General features: G+C 32.1%; 2 protein-coding genes across 2 annotated transcripts; both read right to left on the reverse strand.

The window, feature by feature from the left end:
* Positions 1-404: 404 nt before the first annotated feature.
* LOC108766390 (sodium- and chloride-dependent GABA transporter 1) lies at positions 405-11,154 on the reverse strand. Its single transcript, XM_018515651.1, has 11 exons — positions 10,817-11,154; positions 6,889-7,194; positions 6,123-6,257; positions 5,689-5,817; positions 4,755-4,884; positions 3,610-3,981; positions 2,928-3,144; positions 1,839-1,991; positions 1,528-1,731; positions 926-1,096; positions 405-752 (listed from the first exon to the last, which is right to left on the reverse strand). The coding sequence occupies exons 2-11, from the start codon at positions 7,187-7,189 to the stop codon at positions 615-617; spliced, it is 1,950 nt and encodes a 649-aa protein (XP_018371153.1). The 5' UTR covers positions 7,190-7,194; positions 10,817-11,154; the 3' UTR covers positions 405-614.
* A 1,503-nt stretch (positions 11,155-12,657) lies between these two features.
* On the reverse strand, positions 12,658-14,925 carry LOC108766391 (uncharacterized). The gene is made up of 5 exons (XM_018515652.1): positions 14,544-14,925; positions 14,387-14,482; positions 13,726-13,976; positions 13,357-13,606; positions 12,658-12,954 (listed from the first exon to the last, which is right to left on the reverse strand). Exons 1-5 carry the CDS (start codon positions 14,787-14,789, stop codon positions 12,859-12,861), a joined length of 939 nt encoding a protein of 312 aa, XP_018371154.1. The 5' UTR covers positions 14,790-14,925; the 3' UTR covers positions 12,658-12,858.
* Positions 14,926-15,560: the final 635 nt, after the last annotated feature.

The following is a 15,560-nucleotide window of genomic DNA, read 5'->3' on the forward strand; positions in this document are numbered from 1 at the left end:
GTCATCTATAATTGCGATCGCCAAATAATTTTCTTTTCAATTAAAATTCTCTATCTTAAAACATTAACAGCTGGCATAGTTTATATATCAACAAAAACTTTAAATAATCGAATTTTGAGCATGTCTTATAAGACAATATATTCTTATCTTCTTTTTAAAACATTAATCCGTTATTAAATTTAATATATGATACTATATAATTATCACATATATGTATTACAAATGATTTCTCTTAAAGACAATTTTTTTCGGAAATTGTTTCTTCTTCAAAAAATAATTTAAATATTTTATTAAAATGTTATTATAATGTTAAATATTACAATCAACCAGCTATTAAGGAATTAAGGAGAATCTCTGACATTCTTATTAGAAATACATCACTAAAGAAATATATTACTGTCTTATTATTAAATAAATAATAGTACGATGATTGCTTAACTGAGCATACTACATGAAACTGATTAGTTTGACACGCGTCCATTTTGACACAAATTACTACTGAATGTCCAATCGTGCTGGACCCACTATATATAGATATATATATTTATCTTACTATAAATATTACTTTTACGATAAGTGTAACCTAACAAGTTAGAAGTAGCCGCCAACGCTAATCATGTTTGACTCAGGAAACTGTTATTTTTCGTAATTAAGCCTGCGCTGCTCTCTGACATAGGTATCACGGCTGACTTTTCGCCTTTCGGTAATTTTGCATGCGATTTTATGTTCGGTTGTAGACCTTTCAGGACGTTCTGAAAAAGAATAAAGTCGTAATTATATATTACATCTACAATTCAAATGAAGCCCACAGCAATGATTATGGCCATTACGTGAGATGTACACGATAATAATCACGATAATACACGAGGCAACTTTTTCATATGCATTATGCATATGATTTACACGCGAATATGTTCAAATTTACCTCTTTAAATGATCCTGGCGTACTAATTACGTAATACAATGCATATCCGGGTATCCAAATCATAGATGAAAGGCTCAAACATACGCCAACTACTTCTGCCCATGTAGGATACTCGTAGCTGCTGCCATATTTCAATGGTTTATATTGTACGATTTGGAATATGAAGATAAACTGGAAAAGTAAAAAAAGAAGTTTTTAATTTTATATACTGTAAATAACATATTTTACATGTTTTTACATAATGATTTTCACGAGTTATACTGCAAAAAGGGTATGTAAAATTATATAATTAATATGTATAAAAATTACACATTTGTAGTGAAAATATATAAAATTATACGAGTACGTTTCTCATAAGAATTAATATTTTCATCTTTAATAAAGAAGAATAATTTTATTTGAAAGAGAGAGGAGAGAGAGAGTTGTGACATTTACGTGTATATGTAAATATACATCTTTAATAATGAATTCCAAAATTACTCACTATAAATGTTGTAATTTTACATGTAATTTTTTTACAGTATAGTCCGCAATCAATTCCCTTTGAAGAAAGTAATATTTTTCTGCTGTAAGATATAATTATATGCAAATGTAGTACTTACGAGCATAATCACCGGCGCGAGTACAACCCAGCATATGTACCAGAATTTATTTAATCGAATACCCATCATCTGATGCACGCAGTCACAGAACTTCTTTGCTCCGAAAATCCATGATATTGCGATTGTTTGGAAGAAACAAACCCATAGAATAGACATTCCGCTCGCGGAGTAGAAATCCATCAGTTGGAAAATATAAATTCCTCCCTGAAACGTAACATTTTTATTTTCTTTTTGTTGATAAATTGCTTCTGAAACTTTCAATTGTTCCTCTCGTATATATATTGAATAGAAATGTGTTTTTAGATACTAACATTCGTAACCATCGGAATTCCCAGAGCGAACATTATCAGGCAGATAGCGATGGTAAATTTGATTCTGTGTGGACGAAGTGTATCCGGCCAATAGTCAACCATACCAGTTATGAAAGATTCCACGATGCAAAATTCACTGTCGATGCCGAGTATCTGCATGAAAAAATGGAACAATTCATATATCTATAATTCAATATTTAAATAACAAATGAAACAATTTTAGTCCCTCCATATGCTTAGCCATTGCTCTAAAATCTAGATGTAAATTTAATATGATACACATTACAATACTACATTAACATTGATATTTAATAATCTATTAGCTAGAAATATATTTTTTACTATTATCTACACCAGACCTGTCCAAAACTGAGTTCGCGAGTTAAATATCTCTATAATGAGCTTGTTGAGCTAGATAGATAGAAAATAAAAAGATAGAGCAGCCAATCACAGAGCTTTTTATTTTCTCTTTACTGGCTCAACGAGATGATGGAGAGAGACAAGCGTTTAGCTTGCGAGTTAAATTTTGGACAGCTCTTCACGATTAATCTTTATTATTAATCCATCTTGTGCAATATAATTGTATGAATTACAATTTGAGTTATAAGATTAGAAAGCAAATTAACATTCTTACAATAAGAAATTGAACAAAATAATTCGAATAATTATATTAATTAAATTCATAAATTGTGAAATTATCTATAAAAAATAAAATATAAACGTTACTACTATATTTGCTTATACTGATACAACTTTTTGTATAAGTTGGCTAATATTATTTTACACTGCTCAAAATTTAATTCACTGGATTAAAATTTAAATTTACTATTAAATAGTGTAAAATTTGTTTTGAAAGAAGAAAATACTTTTTTAAGTCTCTTTCTTGGTTAACTTATTTTAGTAGCCTTGCATAAATTTTAATTTCTATAGATATTTCACAATTTTTTTAAGCAAAAAACGATGTTAAATGACGATCTATGGAGAGAAACTTCCTGCCGAAGGCGATGTGTTCAAACCCTTTTATAGCGATGCACATGAAAAACATAGACGGCGACAGCCGATTCCGTCGTTGGAATAACAATTTCTTACGAGCAGCATAACGAAGAATATAATGGCCCACAACGAAGCACCGGGTAGCTTCAAAACGACCTCGGGATACGTGAGGAAGACGAGACCAGGTCCGCTCTTGACAACCTCGGACACCTGCGTTTGCTGTTCTTGGGCGATGTGACCCAGTATTGAAAACGTTACGCAACCGGCCAGAAGACATGTCAGGGTGTTGACTACGCAAGTGATTATTGCGTCTCTGCAAGACAAAACTCCCTTTTTGAAAGACTCCAGCAGCGACGACACCACGTTTAGTGCGTCGTGGTTAAAGACTAGAGCACCTTAAAGCCATAACTATGATTCTCGAATTTAATTTACGAAATAAGACCAACGAAATCTGAAATGGCTAAAGTAACGATATATAATGGATTGTTCGAACCATTTGGAATTGCGAGATCAAATTAAGTTGGATTAGGGAAACACGTTCTTATCATCTTTTTTTTCTTTTCTTTTTCTTCATATATTGATGCCTCGACATTCTGATGAAAAATTGATGAAATTTGATCAGATAAGTAAAATGCCAAAATCTATTATCAAAATTTAAGGCTATGGGAGCGAGACGTCTTGTCAAATAAGCAAAATCTATTATTATCAAAATTTAACACTGTGGAAGCGAGACGTCTTGTCGGTGTCCAGCCAGATCAGGTGGAACATAATCGCTTACCTATAACAATTATGATGGAACTTGTTATATGAGCCCAGAGCGGGCAGGGCACCGGTGCCGATGCTGTATGCGAAGAAGATCTGGGTAGCGCCGTCTATCCACGGTCCAGGACTGAGCAACTCCTCCCATCGTGGCGTCACGTAGTAAAGCAAACCGTCGTAGGAACCCTCCAACGTCACCGCTCTTCCCAAAAGAATGAAAAGCACCACGTACGGGAACAAGGCTGAAAACCAGATGATCTTACCGCTCTGATGAAGACCACGACGGATGATCAAGTAAACGAGCAGCCAGCCGATAATCAGGCAGCCTAACAGCTCCCACTGGATCTTGCCGATGCTCTCGATGCCGGATGTAATGCCGAGGACTCGTCGACTGAAAATTCAACGCCGTTCTGTTAATCCAATGTTGCCAATAAATAATTTCACGTAACACGTGGCTATAATTGTATAAAATATCGCAAACATTATTTTACAGAATGTTTCTGAAAAGAAAAATATAAATAATACAAATATAAATAATATCTAGATTTAAACATAAATAATAGACGTGAGCATAAATATCAGATTGAATTAGAATTATGCGTGTTATATGATAATACTAATAATGTATACGGGCGAAAATTGCATTTTCATGTTGCGATGATTTTTTATTTTGCTTGATTTATTTCATGAGGGATATCTAATCTGCTATGATAGCTGCTATATTAAGTTGATTAAATTGCAAAAAATGTGATACACGTATATATATTGCTAGTATCATTATTATGTACCGTCGAAATTATACATTACGTAAACGAATTTATACACAAGGGAACTCTGCTACGACCTGATTTAAGAAAATCAATGTTGCATTTCTTGTAGTTATCATGTGAATCCCTTAATATTCATCTTATGTCACAGCCTGATTTACAAGCATATCAGAGCCTGACTCATAAGGGAATATAAATCTGACGCATATATATGTCCACCATTTCGACTCAAAATTTTCAAAGTTTTTGAGTTTGAAATTTTCTCAGTTTAAAGGTTTATTTAAAAAAAAATTAAATAAGATTAAGCGTTTTCTTCATTTTCCATCATATTTGTTATATGCAATATTTTATAAGCGTTTTATATTTTGTAGCATTTTTTAAATAATAATTTACTTACTCCCAATACTCTTCTACCGGCGTGGTATGGTGACAGGTATTATTTTCAGCAGAACGTGAACAGTTTATTTTTCCGTACTCACTGCTTTCCTGAGTCGCATCATAACAATCAGCCGTGTTCCACCATTTTCCTGAAAATAAAATCATATAACTGTCTACGAAAAATGAACGGTTAATTATATAATAAATTTATTCAGAGCTCTCTTTATGATATCGTATTATTTACATAAATACGTATTATATGAAAATAAAGTATTTCTAATCAACTTTTTAATTTTTAAGGACATTCTCCGAAAAAAATCCATTTTCTTTAGATTTTTCTGAAACTTACAGAAAAAGCTTGTTTTAATGTCTTGAACATATGTGCTTTAAAACTCAATACAAATATAAATATAACCGGAGCGGGATTAAAAATCGAGATATTCCACTTCAAAGTTAAAGCGTTAAAAATATATATACATATATACTTATATATAATATATATACATCTAAAGCTTATTTGAAAGTGGTCTTTTTATTCACTGTAAAAAAGTTTTTCTTAACAATTTTTTGAAACGTAAAATTTAATATCACAAGAAATAATATGAAATTTGTCTAAATCAGTTTCCGATATTCGTTTTTAAGAAATCATTGAGCAAAGTAAGTAAAATTGATATTTTTTCAATCGGCGGCAGTAGCGAAAGCGGGAGGCATTTTTTTATATTGTATAACAAAAACTTGTATAAAACATTAATACTTATGGAACATCTTATACTATATAAAAGTGAAATAAATTTTCGCAAAAATTTTCATAATGGCACTAATGTGCTTATTAGGTTGAGCACAATTACAGTCGGAGAACGTCCTTAAGCGACAGTATTATTCGAAATATCACACAAGGATATATGTATTATAACTGTTAATGTGTTTAATAATAAGCTAGATGTGTTATTTACCACATCCACTCCAAGGTACTTTCGGTAAATTCACAAACATGCTTATTAGGTAAAAAAGAGTCCAAGCAATAATTATGCAGTAATATACGTCGAGGAAGAATACAATGGTCATCGTAGCATATCCCACACCTGAAATCCAATAATATATTATGCCTTGTTACACTAAAAAAAAATTTACTAAGTCTTAATACACATTTCTTTGAATAGTAAACATTTACTTATAATAAATAAATATTTATTCTAGTAAACAAATAGTAAAATCAAATTAATAGTTTTTGTATCAAATAAATATATGTTTACATTTAATAACTATTTACTAAAAATTACTCAAATAAATATTTATTAAAATTTAGTATTTTAAAAAATGTAATTTATTGATATATTTAGGCTGTACAATTTTTCCATTCCTAAAGACATCAGAAAATAATTATTACCTTGCAGTAGTGGACACAATTGTCCCACTAGCGACATTCCACCAGCTCCAAGATATTGTCCAATGGCGACTTCTTGAAAAAATATAGGGATTCCGCAAAACAGCATTGCAATGCCGTAAGTGATCAAGAAAGCGCCTATTGAAAAATTTAAAAATTCCAAAATTCGTTAAGGAAAAAAACCATTTATTCTTTCATATAAATATTAATAACAATTATTTTTATGTCGAAGAAGTCTATCGGACGAACAAATCTATCGGTCGCAATTGCTAAAGCAACTTATTCTTGCTCTTTTTTATCTTATTTCATTTTTATTACATAAATGTAAAAAAAAGTTAGTAGTGAGATAGTAATTAAACTCGAGAAGGCCACGGTTATTAAATTTTAACGCAAGCCATTTCCATCATATTAAGGATTGCATGACTTAAACTCTAGAGGAATAATTATGAATGTCGGACTGAAATCCGACGCTGTCTCATCCCTGACTATAGTGGCAAATTTAATGCTCCAGAGAAGCTTCTAAATGGAATAACAGAATTCTATTACGACCTTACATTAAAATAATAAATAAAAGTTATATAAAACTTTTAACTATAAAAAAATTCTTTATGTTAATTAGCTATATATGTTAGCAAAATAATCTTTTTATTTTGATAAAAATTTTTGGTAATTTGCAATACAATTGTAAATTTAAACGACGATCGAAAGTTTTAATATTTAATAATTTATTTTGTTGATATGTGACATAAATCTAGTATCATCCACTTACCACCGCCATTTTTATAACATAGATAAGGGAACCGCCAGACATTTCCCAATCCGACGGAAACACTTATGCAAGAAAATAGGAAATCCAATTTATTGTCCCACCCGCCACGTTCGGCATCCTCCTCTCTATTACCGATTTCAGTCATTTTCCCCTGTGGCGAAGACACCGTCATCTTCGGCACAGCACGAGAGGGCTCACGCTTCTTATCCGTCGCCATCGATTTGGCCTTGAATTGTATGAAGGTCTGATCGGGGTCGACTTGATCTTTCTCCTCGCCCCAGTAATACATTTTCTCCGCCATGGAGTCTGAAACACATCGAAAGTTGACACTGAATATCTAGAAGGAAGCCAGTCCTTGAATGTAATTGGAGGGATGAAACGCAAATTCTTGCGGCCTTCTTGTGATCGATTGTCATGATTTTGTCCTGTCTTATAATGCAGTTAAGTAATAATTCCCCTAGAAAGGACACGCGATGTCTTACTATAATTTCATAGAATATATGCTAAAAAACTTTATATTAATTTTTTTTTAACATTTTTTGAAAAATAGGTTAATAAAACGTTATGAACATTTATTCTGTGAAAATAGAATTTAGTCTTCAAAATCAAATAGTTAATTTAAGAATATTTAAACTTTTTGTTCCTTTTTTTCAAAGTTAAGTTTCGAAATATTTGGGTTTCCTTCTATTTATTTAAGCTTCTTTCCGAAAGAAAGATACAAAAACTTTTAACTTCTCCTATTACTATTATTAGTTTATAAAACTCTGAGCCTCTATTCTTGAAAAAAATACCGTAAACAAAAAACTATGGTATACATTGCTATACTATTCAAGAATAAGGACCCTGCAAACTATTAATGTCTCTTTGATTTAACCAATTATGCTGATTTTTTCAATACGAGCTAATCTGATAATAGCAATTATATTTCCGAGTGAGCGGTGGCACAAATACATGTTTTCTCGAACATCGACATTTCGCCATGACCTCTATTACATTCGGAGGAAAAAAGCGATGCATCTACAATAGTAAATTTCTCCGCCCACGTTCTGATAAAGCCCAGCACGCAATTACATAGTATACAATTACGAATGTCGTTCGGGGTTGTATTTCCGATAAAACTCTACTCATTTTCATTTACCTCGCCGATTTTCCAATAGATATATTTGCAGAGAACATGTATATGGATATATAATCTCGTTGACCTTTGAATAATACCATATTAAATGGCACGGTTATATTGAAAATGAATTGCTAATAACATCGCAGATGTTAAGCTAACAAAGTAAATTTGTTAATATATTCAGCATTGTATATTAAAATTGCTTTTAAACTATTCAAAACAATTTTTTAATATAAAAGAGAATATTCCTCATTCAATTTTTTGAGAATAACATATCTCTTGCATTTATCTTTTATTAATTTTTTTAATTCAGAATTATTAGAAATGTAATTGGATATTTTTCCGATTGTTGTGCATATTTTTATACAAAACAATAATTTTCTTTAAAAAAAAATTAACGAATTTGAATATCATAACAAATGATAAAAATAATTAAAGCTGCAGCGTATCAAACTATTTAAAATAATTTCTAAATTTATAAGAAAATATCTCGTAAAATTTTTCGGGAATAACAAATATCTCTTGCATCTATATTTTATTAATATTTTTAACTTCGAAATTCTAGTGCAATCTAAGTACTTTTTCCAATTATTGCGCCGATTTTTATTTAGAGACACTGGTAGAATCTCGGCGCTAAGCCAAAGCGAATATACATAAAACAATAGTTTAAAAAAGAAAACGAATTTTAAGCTCACGGAAAAATGTAAAAAATAATAAAAAATTGATCCTCCCGTAATATTTTTTTATATTTATATTTTGTTACTCGCTATTTTTGTTATATTTTCTTCGAACAATTTAAAATCACATTTTTCCTCGGAGAGAGAATTATCTTCACCTCACCAGCTTTTAAAATTCCACATATTCGTGATTGATATCGGAATTAAACTTTTTAAACAAATTTACATTGAATTAACCGATAAATTTCTATTTGCACAACGCTATCTTTTAGAATCATTTGTTTTAAAGTCAACATCGCATTAACCGAATTCAACCACGTAATTAAATTTTTTCCTCTCTATATTATCAATAAGATTAATCTGAAAGGATAATAGAGATAATTATTTATCCAGATTTATTTATTCCGAATTGCGGTATTTTGGTATTCCCGGCGGCTTTGTACTTTTCGCAAAACCTCGCTTTGAATTTCGGTGACCAGTGCGGAATCTATACAACCGGTTTTGCTATTCAACGTACCGCGGCCATTCGTGCGTATTGTAGTAGCTACACGCGTGTTTGCAGTTATATCGCGTGTGTTCGCTCATTCACATTCATCTCCCTCCTCCAGGAATTCTCTCCCTGTTTCTTTTACCATTGTAACCCGGCCGATTCAGGATCGGCAATGAAGAGGGTGCACGTGCCAAGTAATGTATACACGTGTCTACGTACGTGTGTGTACGTCAACGTGCGTATGTTTGCGTTTATGTGCGCGAGCGCGCCGTTGGCCGTGCGCGCGCTCCGCGCTCATGGATGCTGGACGCAAAATCAATATCAAGTTTACATCGCGTCTATGTACACACGTGGACCGTGAATCTTGTCGTAAAATTCGGACCCGTCGCAACGCCGAGGTCGCTGATACTCAATTGGATTGCAATTGCGTCAGAACGTGATCGCACTATAGTACTGGAGAATCAATCGGGAGTATTTTGAATTAAGGGGTGGGAAGGGAGTGACGTAAAAAATGATGACACGCGTACGCTTTATCGAAATAAAAATCCATAGAAAATTTCATAACGAAGCGGAAGATCAATTTCGAAGCGACACGCGAGCGTAAATCGAAAATACAAGTATTTTGTTACGGAATTTATAATGCAATAAGCAAAAAATATATGTAAAACATTGTTTCATTAATATATATTATTAAAAACATTGACGTTTCATTAATATAACATATTAAAAACATTGTTTCATTAAAAGAGATATTAAATATTTTACGTATTTTTATAATTCTTTGCTGAAAGGAATGTTAAAATAATTGATTGTTTTTCCATCTAATGCTTTTTCTTATAGCACACGCTAACGAAGTTATATTTAGCATTGTTTAACAAAGGCCACATTATTTAATTATTTTTTACATTTAAGCAAATTTTAATTGATATTTTTAAAAATAAGTCAATAAACGAATAAATTTAATATAACGCAATATTTTTCAATGAAAAATGATCATATACGTACAAAGAGCATTAGAAAATAATTACAGCTTAATTAAAAAATAATTATGTTCAACGGTATAAATTAGTTTTCTCTTGTTTGACATGGTTAAAATATTTTAAAAAATTGTAATTTATTATACGTACATAGTGTAATGCTACGTTCATTCTTGCCATAATTAATAGTCCTTACATAGGATGACGATGCAGCTGCTGCATCATGCGCTTGACTGCGCGAGGGAAATACTTAATCGTTAAGTGAATCGCGTAGGTCGTGTACGAATATAATCCTGATCCATTACACTTATCGATTATCAGGTTACTGGAATTAGGTTTGTTTGAGGTTTGTTTAGGTTCATTATTATTATTATTAATTACAACGCATTAACGCAGCGTTATCGATTCTCGAATGGGTAACTTTGTGCAATCTCTTTCAAATATTAATGAGTATAATTATTTATTTACTGTCTTATATAGTTAGATGAAATTTGCGTTTCAGTCGCGATAAAAACAGTTTTTGTTTTTTTTAAACATTATTTTATTTATTCTAAATTCTAGAAACTAACGCAAATATTTTAATGTCTCAGTCTACGACGTTTTTGCAAAAAATTGATAAAAATCCTAATTTAATATGCTTTTTTCAAACCTTCGATCGTCTTACCAAGGAATGTTCACAGAATTCCGATGTAGCAGCCGTGACCGTCGATTTTTTGTATCTGGTAACAGTTGCAAAATTCAATACTGCGTATAATCACATCGTACAAGGAAGCAGACGTTAGTTACGCCGCGTAGGACCGTTCACGCCCGATTCCGCTTCGGAAGACCAAATTCTCTCCTGAATCTTTCCAAGGTGGTTTTCCCGACCGGAAATCGATCCCACGGTGACTCACAGGTATTCACTTGTCAAGGGTGACGTATCGAAAAGCGCACTTTCGGAATGAACGAGGTTTACTTGATATATGTCGTGTTGACCACGAATATCTGCGACCTACCCCACAAGAGTTGTAGTTACAGAATAATGCTCCGGTTCAAGATGGGGAATGTTACCCCTTCCGGACGCATGCGCATTTCTGTGCATACCCCTAGCCGGCGAAGCAAAGTGACGGAGTCCTGGGGTCTGGCGGAGGCGGCAGGACTTTTTACTCGATAAATAATCAAAGGGACCGAGGAGGGTGACTCGATGTATACACTGGGCTTTATAAAGCTCTTTTTAAGATACGAACAAGGAGATCGTAGTCGGTTAACTTATTTTTTACGCAGCTTAACTCTTCTTTTTCCGATATTTCTCACAATATTTTTTTATTATTTTCTACAAAAATTAATCAAACGGTTAGAGTAAACTAAGGTTTTATGGCCATATGGAAAAGATGGCCGTAGGCCATAATTTCTCCAATAATTGATAAATAGTGCATTTTTATAGTCATTCTTAAAGATAATCAATATTTACAGTAGTTCATATGAGTACACTGTTCAAAATAACAATATTATAAATATTATCTAATATTTTTTCTTTCGACTATCTGCAAAGTTTTGCACGTGTCTGCTAAAAACTGTTATAATGTCTAATAAATTACAGTTAAGCTGCCATAATCAACATTACATACACAATAAAGGTATGTAAATTGTAATATGACCTATAATTAATACTTTTATTTTCATTATTTATTTATAAATACTATGGCTATCTTTCTTAATATCGTGGCCATCTTTTCCCTAAAAATCAGATAAGATGGCCAATACATACTTTGTAATATTTTGATAAAATTAAAGTTCTGTTAAGTATTTTCTCTTTAATTTCGATAGTATTTGTTATTTTAAGCTTCAGTGAAAGTAATATCCCAAATATTGTTAAAAAATAAGAAGAATAAATGTATGTTTTTTGCATTTTAAAAAACTATGATCATCATACCCGAGTTTATCCTAATAAGATATTGTTACTTATATGAATAAATTTTATGGAAACAAAATAAAATTTTAATATTTTGAAAATTGTTTATAAAATATTTATAAAATATTAAAGAAATAATGTATAAATCTATTTTATTCATTCTAATCAGATATAATGACGAATAAATATTTTTTTATTATCTCTAATTCTTAGTCCTAACGTTATTAATAAAATAAAAAAATTTTAATCCCACATTAATGAAAATTATCATTATATTAAGCGCTTAGGATGATTCATGTATATTACAGTTTATTATAAATTTGTAATATTTATATGAGAAAAAGATATATTACAAATATATTAGAGAAATTTTTGAATAAAGTGTTAAAAATGTATACATTTATTTATAAAAGTTTTATATACATACACATACTGTATTAATATGATTGATAGCATGTGTGCAACCTCATGTAACGTTACGCACATTATTTTTACGTAACTATTATACGTCTTTAATGGTCATTCGACTATCGTTCAATCTCAAAAATGAAGTTTTGGTTTTATATATTATACGTATAAAATATTTCTGTAAAAAATTTTATAAATTTGTTTGGAGCATAAATATTAGATAATTAAAAAAAATCTTATCACACAGTATATATAAACGTCGCGGCGCGCTGATACTTGTTGTTTACGTAAATTAAATATTCTCTGCGAAATTGACGCGCCACATTCGAGGATATGTTTTCCCATGAGCATTGCTCAATCGAAGAGCTCTTCGATGACGATCGTTCAGTGAACATTGACAAGTCCCTTCAACATTCACTTGATTGCTCGCTGCAATTGCTCGGTATCACGGTGTGACAGCCGCGTCGGTTTCGCAATTGCTTGGCCGAGAATTTGTCAGGATCCTGAAAGCCAAACCCGTATTGCAATCATTAGGATTTTTCTCGGAATTTTAACGAATTGCAATTATATCGCATTTGTTTAACACAATTAGGATTTTCTTTAAAATTTAAATAGAATTTCTAAAAAGTAAGAATTTTTTGCCTTAAAGAGGTAACTTCAGTTTACAATCTACACTAATTTTAGTAAAATAAAATTTTGATTTTATATATAAAATGTTTGTATAAAGATTTTATAAATTCTTTTGGAACACAAACATTAAATAATTCAAAATCTTATTGATATATATATATATATATATATATATAAATATATTATCCTTTATTCGAAAATTAAGGGTAACAGGAAATAATAAAATGAGACGTAAATCTCTCTCTCTCACACAACATACACACATAAATTGTTACCTGATTGTCATTGGCGCCTGTCACCGTGTGAAAGGATTTCATCGATATTTTTCGCTGCATTTCCCTGAACGGGGAGAAATTTGGCTGCGGCACCCAATTCGTTCCATAAGAAATCGGATGTATATCCCCACGCTCAGCGTTGTTTGTATCGTTCAACATTTCTGAACGGCCATCGTCGCAACCTATACTGATTTCGCCGTCGTCCAATATCGCGTTCGTTTCAGCAGATTCGAGAATCTCCTCTTGCGCTCTGAGAACAAAAATATGTTTTTATGATACAAACAACATTTTTCTCGTTTTATTTCCTTCTTCTGCAACGAAAGCTAATGTACGAAAGAAAATAATTGAAACACGAATTGCAATACCAACCCGTCCTCTGACCATTCCATATATAATTTGACCACCACAAGCGCGTTTCGGAATTTAGCTAAAGATTCTTTAACAAAAGTTTCCACGCGATCTGTACAGTTTGCACATCCCAAAGCGGTTATCGCAATCAACATCGCGATAATCCAACTAATAAAACCGGCCGACATCACCGGTGGCTGTACGCGTACAGGATAGTATGAAGACCAGACATGTTGCCACCAGGGATATGAAACATCTCGATATTCAGATTCCTATTAATTATAGAAATTTTCTAAATATTATATATCACATAGAAGGTTTAAATTAATTATTATAATTAGTACAACTGATTATCACAAGTCTGTATAAAGTAATTATTATATAGTGAATTTAATTAATTACATTTTGTAATTATCTTCTTGTAATCATCTAATTTTAGGCTTAGTAATTAGTTTATACAGACTTATAATAATTAATTATACTAATTATAATAATTAGTTAAGACTAAAATTTACTTCTAGAAAATACTATAATATTTGATTCTTCAGGAAAAGCTTTAGAAAATTATTTCCCTTTTTTCTACATATATATTTTCTATTACATAAAAGTGGACAATTCAAGCGTTACGAAAGCAATTTCTTTGTTATCGTTACGAGAAGAATATAATAACGAGTCCACTCACGTAACTCCAATAATGCCAGACGCTGCAATAGAGTATCCTTTGGAGGATCAGCCATAGCCATAAAAGAGCGTTAACTGCGAGCCAGCTAACTGACACCTTGAAAGATGCACGTGTATACAGAAGGGCGTTAACACGTGAGATGCGGTGATTTTTGTACCTGAAATACTTTATAAATAAATGTCGCGCCTACGATGTTCATGAGCCGCGTGGAGGACGGAGGATTCTTCCAGAGGATGAGTACCACGGCCATCAGGATTAGGAAGGATGGCAGCGTGTGAATAAAGTCTGGCCCAACTGCGATTTTCGCGTATTCACGGAAAACCTTGTGTCGCAGAAGTAGAATCTCATTGGGCATGGAGAGCAGGGTCCCTATCTGCGTGTGCAACGCGCTCAGGCAGGACATCACTGACAAGGGCTTACGCGTCAGCCTGGCCTCTCGGAATTATCTGTCACCGCGAAGGAACGAATCGCGGTTATAATAGTTACATCCAGTTACATCGAAATGCCTGACGTGCGCTGAAATGAACCGTGTACCGCCTATCGTTTGTTCGAGGAAGGAACGGGTGACAACGGCGGAAACACTGATATATTCTCGATAGATATGTAGATTCGCGCACTAATTCCGTTTGTCAGTGTATTATGGAAGTGTTGAGGGTACCTATTATGGAACACGTCGGAATGAATTCCGATTCATTCCATGATAGGTACCCCGCATGGATTACGCATATTATATATATATGTATAGTATCCAAAACAGATTATGTGCATGGTAGAAATATTCTATAATATTTCTACCATGATCATGTGTATTACGGAAGTGTTCTGAATGGATTTCGGTCGAAATTGTTCAATTATTCTTTAGATTTCTATTATTTTCTTCTCTCTAAAATTTTTTTAAATGAATTTTGAAGAATGAAATCTCACTCTTAAAAATTCATAATTGATCGAGCCTTTTTTTTAAGATTGGCTTAATTTTTATTTTTTATTGTGAGATTCTATTCTAAAAAATTTAAAGAGTAAAAAAACGGAATAATTCCAATCGGAACCCACTCCAACTAGTCACGTGATAGGAGCTCAGTTCTGGGATGATTCATCATGATGATACGTTACTTAAGTCGGTTATTAAAAGTTGAAAATTACGAAGTTGCGCTATACGTTAAACTGCACATGCCCT

The sequence above is a fragment of the Trachymyrmex cornetzi genome, unplaced genomic scaffold, assembly GCF_001594075.2.
Source record: "Trachymyrmex cornetzi isolate Tcor2-1 unplaced genomic scaffold, Tcor1.1 scaffold58, whole genome shotgun sequence".
Classification (NCBI taxonomy): Eukaryota; Metazoa; Arthropoda; class Insecta; order Hymenoptera; family Formicidae; genus Trachymyrmex; species Trachymyrmex cornetzi.

Coding starts and splice junctions, on each gene's coding strand:
- LOC108766391 (XM_018515652.1), bottom strand. CDS start 14,789: ATGTCCTGCCTGAGCGCGTTGCACACGCAGATAGGGACCCTGCTCTCC. Junction 14,483..14,543: donor TTATTTATAAAGTATTTCAG/GTACAAAAATCA, acceptor GCATCTTTCAAG/GTGTCAGTTAGCTGGCTCGC. Junction 13,607..13,725: donor ATGGAATGGTCAGAGGACGG/GTTGGTATTGCA, acceptor TTTTGTTCTCAG/AGCGCAAGAGGAGATTCTCG.
- LOC108766390 (XM_018515651.1), bottom strand. CDS start 7,189: ATGGCGGAGAAAATGTATTACTGGGGCGAGGAGAAAGATCAAGTCGAC. Junction 5,818..6,122: donor ATTGTGTCCACTACTGCAAG/GTAATAATTATT, acceptor ATTGGATTTCAG/GTGTGGGATATGCTACGATG. Junction 3,982..4,754: donor CCGGTAGAAGAGTATTGGGA/GTAAGTAAATTA, acceptor TTGAATTTTCAG/TCGACGAGTCCTCGGCATTA.